The sequence below is a fragment of the Lethenteron reissneri genome, unplaced genomic scaffold (genome assembly GCF_015708825.2).
Source record: "Lethenteron reissneri isolate LAM-NWPU_2019-01 unplaced genomic scaffold, ASM1570882v1 scaffold_1630, whole genome shotgun sequence".
NCBI classification, from domain to species: Eukaryota; Metazoa; Chordata; class Hyperoartia; order Petromyzontiformes; family Petromyzontidae; genus Lethenteron; species Lethenteron reissneri.
This window is the reverse complement of record NW_026891367.1, coordinates 42,654-50,007: the sequence shown is the minus strand read 5'-3', so window position 1 is coordinate 50,007 and position 7,354 is coordinate 42,654. Positions and strand designations below refer to the sequence as shown.

At 56.9% G+C, this 7,354-nt stretch overlaps 1 protein-coding gene across 1 annotated transcript; it reads right to left on the bottom strand.

The window, feature by feature from the left end:
• Positions 1–1,159: 1,159 nt before the first annotated feature.
• LOC133362827 (uncharacterized) lies at positions 1,160–4,664 on the bottom strand. The gene is made up of 4 exons (XM_061581770.1): positions 4,635–4,664; positions 3,246–3,366; positions 1,357–2,081; positions 1,160–1,228 (listed from the first exon to the last, which is right to left on the bottom strand). The coding sequence occupies exons 3-4, from the start codon at positions 1,981–1,983 to the stop codon at positions 1,160–1,162; spliced, it is 696 nt and encodes a 231-aa protein (XP_061437754.1). The 5' UTR covers positions 1,984–2,081; positions 3,246–3,366; positions 4,635–4,664.
• Between the last annotated feature and the right edge of the window lie 2,690 nt (positions 4,665–7,354).

Here is a 7,354-nt window from a genome sequence, read left to right as displayed (position 1 = left end):
GATTTGTTCGAAAGTCCAACTCTACTCCTGTCGATTCCCAACATGTTGTACGGCGTGTACACTCAACACGTGCATGGGTTTACAACTTCTTTGTTCTTTCGGTAAAGTCACGTAGAAGGGAAGTAATAAAATAATAAAAATTAAACACATTAAAATAATTCTCACGTTTACAAGTTGTATCATCTCCTGTAGATGCCACTCGGAGGTCCCAACAGGCAACTGGACATACGAACAGGTTTTTTTCGTATCTCTCAAAGTTCGCGAGTCGAATGTTTGTAAGTAGAGGAGTCCCTATACACCACGATGTTAATACAGGTAGGAACAATGTTCCACACTGCCCACCAGGGATTTATTGTCTGTCTGTCTGACTGTCGTCTGTCGTGCATAAATAAATATATAATACACACAGCTCTTTGATTGGTGGAGACCTCCTGCCGGGTACGGAGAGGGGAGGTGCCTAAGGGAGGGGGGTCAGGGGAGGGGCCTAAGGATATGGGGGGTTGGTCAAGGGAGGGGCCTGAGGGGGGGGGGGGGGTCAGGGGAGGGGCCTAAGCAAGGGGGAGGGGCCGATAGTGAAGGGGGCTGGCTACCTGGCTGTCTGCCTGGCTACCTCAAGTCAAGTTATCTTGTACACAGGTAGGAACAGGTTCCACACTTGCCCACCAGGGATTATGTGTCTGTCTGTCGTGCACGAATGCGCTGTCCAATCAAGTTCCTACCTGCCCACTCCGAAGGAACGTGTTGACGTGTGGCAAATAGTGCTCGGCAAAGCCCCACTGAGTCTCAAGACTTTTGCTGGAGCGTGACGCTTTGCAATCCTTTTTGCTAATACCACGAGTGTTTGGCTTCGTGTGGGGAAAACAAAAAAACGGCACCCAGAGAAAACAACCCACAAATACAAAAGTGTCACACTCAACACCACCTTATTCTGACCTCTGAAGGTCTTAGAATTCAAGTACTAACCAGGTTCAACTCTGCTTAGCCTCTGAGATCTGATGAGATCAGGTGCATTTAGCGTAATTTGGTAATAGGCAGAATTTCAATTATTTATACAGAAAGGAAATCCATGCAAAGCCCTTTGTCAATCCGCTGGATCGGTGAGGCCCTGTTCACGCCACGGAGTCCGTGGGGGTGATTTGACCATACTTCGCCGGACTGGTCAACGGGAGTTTCCGAAGGCGAGGGGCACGGACGTGGGATCCAGCACGTAGCCCGCCATGAGTCCCGGCTTCTTACGTGTCACAAACTCGGGCGCATTATGGCCGATCCAGTCATGAATCATACTCAGACCGTTCAGCACTATGAGCACGCATCAGGCGAGGAGAGAGCGACGACGAGACGACGGCGCTTCCTCACCTCCTGCAGGGCTCCGAGCGACTCCCGCAGCTGCCGCACTTCGCGCTGGAGCTGCCGGCAGCGCACCGCCCGCCTGTCCGCCTCGTGCCAGGCGGCCAACCCCGTCCTCACGCTCTCGCTCAGGTCGTCCTCCAGGCGCTCGCAGCGAGCCCGCAGCTGAGCCCCGTCAACTTCCGACACGACCAATGCAGACTTCAGCCTGCGGAGAAGCTGCGCCTCCTTCTCCCCGGCGCTCCGTCTCGAGGCGGCCACGTCTCCCTCGCCACCGCCGCCCCGCGAGCACCTCGCCTCCGGCGCCAGCTCCTGGACACCCACGCCGCACCCCGCGCTGTCGGAGCGCTTGCGGACGGCGCCGCTGCTGCCGGTGCGTTCCAGACGGGCCTCACGCGCCGCCGCCGCCTGCTCTCCGAGCGCTGCGCAGTGAGAGTCGCTCGGGCGCCGCGCTGGACTCTGGCGAGCCCGTTCCCCCGCCGCCAACGGAGGCGACGGCTTTCCGCCGCTGCCGAGGAGGTCGTCTGCGGCGCAGGCGGAGCTGGCGTGGAGCGAGACCTCCTCCTCCTCTTCCAGCCGGTGGTGGCGGTGGTGGCGGTGGTTCAGGCAGCTTCTCCCACCGCGAGACGGATTCATGGTCACCGGACGTGAGTTGAAGAGCGGTTGGGAAAGACGAATGGGACCTTTTATCGATCGGCTCTTTCAGCTAAACTTGACCAGTGGTCACACCATCCCTGAAAAGGCAAAAAACACAACATTTCGTTTTGTTTAAAAAATAAATCTCAGCACGTTTCATGTTAAAACTTGCAGCAACACTATTGGAACCTCATTTGCCAGTAAAAAATATGATAATTGTTTTTTTACCCTTCTATCTGGCAACAAAACTGACACCTTTTTTACGAGGAGTCATGTTTGCATAGACCACAATACCTGCAGTCATGATGCAAACAAAAACATAACTGATAAAGTTACGCACTGTCCTTGAAGTTGATTGGTCCACACCCGAGACAGCTTTCCTTAGAGCCTAGTCTCACATGGGTTGGACCAGATGACGCCAAAAGGTGGCAACACTTTTGAGGTGATCAGTCGCGACTTGCAGACGTACGGCAGGCAACACACTCTGGACTGGGATTCGTCTCATTCGGGGCACGTCGGCACCGAGACGGTGGTCGTCACGCGGCGCTTTCAGATGAGCTTCTGCGGCCGTCTGGAATGCTCTTCCTTCCGACGTTAGGAGCTGTGCAACTTTCAATTCATCTCGATTGGCAAACTCATTTCTCTAGAACTGCTTCTTGTGTGTGTAGTTTGTTGTCCTTCCCCCGCACCTCCAATTATCGCGGTTGGCCACGTAGGGTGCAATAGAAGTTCAACGTACAGTGAGGGAAAAAAGTATTTGATCCCCTGCTGATTTTGTACGTTTTCCCACTGACAAAGAAATGATCAGTCTATAATTTTAATGGTAGGTTTATTTGAACAGTGAGAGACAGAATAACAACAATTCCGATGGATAATCACTAATCATCATAATTTTAGCTGCTTATTTTTGCACATTATTGCACGGCATTATGTTTGTAGCTGTTGTCATATGTCTGTTTAGTGCATTACATTTGTTCACTATGTGAAATTGGCATAAATAAATGTCCTACTTTAAAGGTTAGCGTATTAACGGTACCGTACTTACCACTCTAATCTCGTCTTCAAGTGCAGTATCTTCATTAAGTTCCATGTAGTCTATAAGTTATATAATACATTTGACACTGAAATCAAGCGAAGCTTGTTTTTTTGTCACGCAAACAGCGCCGATCTTTGGAGCGGTTTCACCGGATCGGCTCGGGACCGCCGGATAACGTTGGAAGCAGCAGCAGCAGCGCGGATAATCGATTATCAACGGCACTTACCCAACACTGCAGGACAGCGCCTTGCGCTTGTACCGCTCGTCTTGGGGGTTGTTCTCTGGTCTGGCACCGGCGGTGAGACGAGGCCTTCAAGCAGGCTGCGGGCTCTGGTGTAGAGCAATCACTTTAAAAGACAACGCGTATTAAAATTACCACTCACCCCACCACTCACCCCACCACCCACTCACCCCACCACCCACTCACCCCACCACCCACTCACCCCACCACTCACCCCACACTCACCCCACCACTCACCCCACTCACCACACACTCACCCCACCACCCACTCACCACACACTCACCACACACTCACCCCACCACTCACCCCACCACCCACTCCCCACAGACTCACCCCACTCACCACACACTCACCCCACCACTCACCCCACTCCCCACACACTCACCCCACATACTCACCCCACTCACCACACACTCACCCCACCACTCACCCCACTCACCACACACTCACCCCACCACCCACTCACCACACACTCACCCCACCACTCACCCCCACCACCCACTCCCCATAGACTCACCCCACCACCCACTCACCCCACACTCACCCACCACTCACCCAACCACACACTCACCCCACACACTCACCCCACTCACCACACACTCACCCCACCACTCACCCCACCACCCACTCCCCACAGACTCACCCCACTCACCCACCACTCACCCCACCACTCACCCCCCACCACTCACCACACACTCACCCCACCACTCACCCACCACCCATCCCCACAGACTCCCCACACCACTCACCCACCCTCACCACCACTCACCCCACTCACCCACCACTCACCCCACCACTCACCACCACCACCACACTCCCCCACCACTCACCCACCACCCACTCACCCCACACTCACCCACCACTCACCCAACCACCCACTCACCCACCACTCACCCCACTCACCACACACTCACCCACTCACCACACACTCACCCCACCACTCACCCCACCACCCACTCCACCACCCACTCACCCCACCACTCACCGCACCACCCACTCACCCCACCACTCACCCCACCACTCACCCCACACTCACCCCACCACTCACCCCACCACCCACTCCCCACAGACTCACCCAACCACCCACTCACCCCACCACCCACTCACCCCACCACTCACCCCACCACTCACCCCACCACTCACCCCACCACTCACCCCACCACCCACTCACCCCACCACTCACCCCACCACCCACTCCCCACACACTCACCCCACCACCCACTCACCCAACCACCCCACTCACCCCACCACCCACTCACCCCACCCACCCACTCCCCACACACTCACCCAACCACCCACTCACCCCACCACCCACTCCCCACACACTCACCCCACCACCCACTCACCCCACCACCCACTCCCCACAGACTCACCAATCTGACTCTACACATTGGTGAGTGGCTGCTCTCTGCTCACCTCCACAGCGCCACTTTTGCCGTGAAGCGGGAACAGCAGAAACGTCACTCCCCCCCAACAGACTCCACGCGCTCTGCCTGTGGGGACTTCCTGTGACCCGGACTGGATTCACTGTGCCCGGACTGGACTTCCTGTGACCCGGACTGGACTTCCTGTGAACCGGACTGGACTCACTGTGCCCGGACTGGACTTCCTGTGACCCGGACTGGACTTCCTATGCCCGGACTGGATTCACTGTGCCCGGACTGGACTCGCTCTGCCTGTGGGGACTTCCTGTGACCCGGACTGGATTCACTCTGACTGGACTGGACTCGCTCCGCTTGTGGGGACTTCCTGTGACCCGGACTGGATTCACTCTGCCTGGACTGGACTCGCTCTGCCTGTGGGGACTTCCTGTGACCCGGACTGGATTCACTCTGACTGGACTGGACTCGCTCCGCCTGTGGGGACTTCCTGTGACCCGGACTGGATTCACTGTGCCTGGACTGGACTTCCTATGCCCGGACTGGATTCACTGTGCCCGGACTGGACTTCCTGTGACCCGGACTGGATTCACTGTGCCCGGACTGGACTTCCTGTGCCCGAACTGGACTCACTTTCACTATGCCCGGACTTGGACTTCCTATGCCCGGAGTGGACTCACTATGCCCGGACTGGACTTCCTATGCCCTGACCGGATTCACTGTTCCTGGACTGGACTCGGTATGCCTGTGTTGACTTCCTATGACCCGGACTGGATTCCCTTTGCCCGGACTGGATCTCCTGGTTTCCTGTGCCTCGAATGGACGCGCCAAAATCGCGTGACGTCACCAACGGACGTCCCCCGCCGACTTCCGTCCACAGCCGCGCGCTGTGACGTCACCGCCGCGCGCTGTGACGTCACCGCCGGTGAGCGCGACTTTGCGTCTCGTGGCTCAGCCTCATTGCGAGTGACGCGTCACGTCTCCTTGACTGCGGCGTCAGCGTGTGCCCGTGTCTCGTCCGTGTCCCGGTGGTCACCATCTCGTCGCGTCTCTCGCTACCTGCGCTCGTGTCTGTCCACGAAATGCTTTTCGAGGACTCGATGAGCTGGCCGAGCTGCTGGAAGAGACGGTCATCCCGGCACGCCTGTACGTCGCACTTGTGGGGGTCGCTGGCCCCCGAGATCCCTCCCTCTGTACCGCTAACGGCCGGGTTAACCTCATTACTCGCCCCCTCGCTACTAGGCGAACCGCTGTTGGGTTCTTCACCCATGGGGTGAGAGCCGTCGCTCGAGGATTCCCCTCCCCCGCGGGTCCGCGTAGTAGGCATGGTTAATTACGTACGCGCACACCCACACACAGCTCTGCGCGGCACTCACTCAACACAGACCACTCACGTTAGGATCGCGCACCTGTATTATACACGTAGTGAACGTGCGCGCACACACGCATACAGCTCCACACGCGATACCCACTCTTGTGCCGCTCTGCGCAGCGCTCGCCGCCTGCTGGCCGCTCACGTTATTATCGCGCACCTGGGGTATGCCGATTACGCACGCCGCGAGCTTACGCATACACAGTACCACACGCGTTCACACTTATAATACGAGATCACACGAGGCCACGATCAGCTGTTAATGATTTATTGTCTGCTACCCGGGACTGGTTGTTGAGTCAGTATGAATCGACGAGGCTGCCTACTCTACTATCCCGGGACCTATTCCCTATTTATCGTTCACGAAATACTTTTACCTCCTTACTCACGGTTTGAGGCACTCGACGTTCCGTGGGTTTTCCTCGCTGCTTGCCTCGACACGTCGCACGGACGTCCGGAGGGCAGAGCTGGGGGCCGTCTTGGACGCTGGCTTCTCGGAGTAAGAGAGAGCTCTACCTCGCTACGCTCCCTTTTATCCTAATTCCCCGGACTCAGGCCCCTACCCCCTTCCCACGTACCGTGGGCCTTCGATATGCTAATCGGATGTTCCGCAAGTTAATTCCTTTCTCACGCATGCCTTTGTTATTGCAGATTATGCGGCGGCGTCCATTACAAAGGTGCGCCGTGGGAATTTGTGCACGGCTGCCCGCGTGACCCCGCTCTCCCGATTATTTATACTAACAGCCTTATCCTTTAACTCCCCTAACAATGGTGCCTGCGTGCCCGAGCGTAATTATGCCGTCCCTCCGCTGCCTGTGCGGGGGTGCCTGATCATGCAGTTCAGATGCGCTGCGTGTTTTCTAATGATGCTCCTCCATCACAATGCTTATTCCCTCTGCCTGCCCCGTCGATACTCGCGTGTGTGGGGGGAAATGCGCCTCAACCGCGGTGGCCGAATGCCCCACGCCGCGACCACACCATATTAAGGCTGATCGCAGCGCCGCGGCGCAACGTAGCACGGGGGAGGTCATCCAATTCCCTGATCGCCGGAAACCGTGAGAGTTAATCCCGATAAGGGTTTCTCGGATAAAAACAGGTCGGCCAGGTGACCTCCCCTCGGAGCTCTATGGGGGGGGGGGGGGGGAAATGCGTGCGGGTGTGTTCATGTGAGGTGAGGTGAGGGGGACAAGGGGTCGGCTCCATCGCTTGGTGGTGGCGAGGTCGTAGCTGGGGCGCCTGCTGAATGGCTTCGTGGCGGCGGCATCACACACTCACCCAGCTTAATAACCAGGCTACAGTCTACATTATAGACTGCCAGTACACTCACCCAACTTAATAACCA

Coding starts and splice junctions, on each gene's coding strand:
- LOC133362827 (XM_061581770.1), bottom strand. CDS start 1,983: ATGAATCCGTCTCGCGGTGGGAGAAGCTGCCTGAACCACCGCCACCAC. Junction 1,229..1,356: donor CGCTCGGAGCCCTGCAGGAG/GTGAGGAAGCGC, acceptor ACACGTAAGAAG/CCGGGACTCATGGCGGGCTA.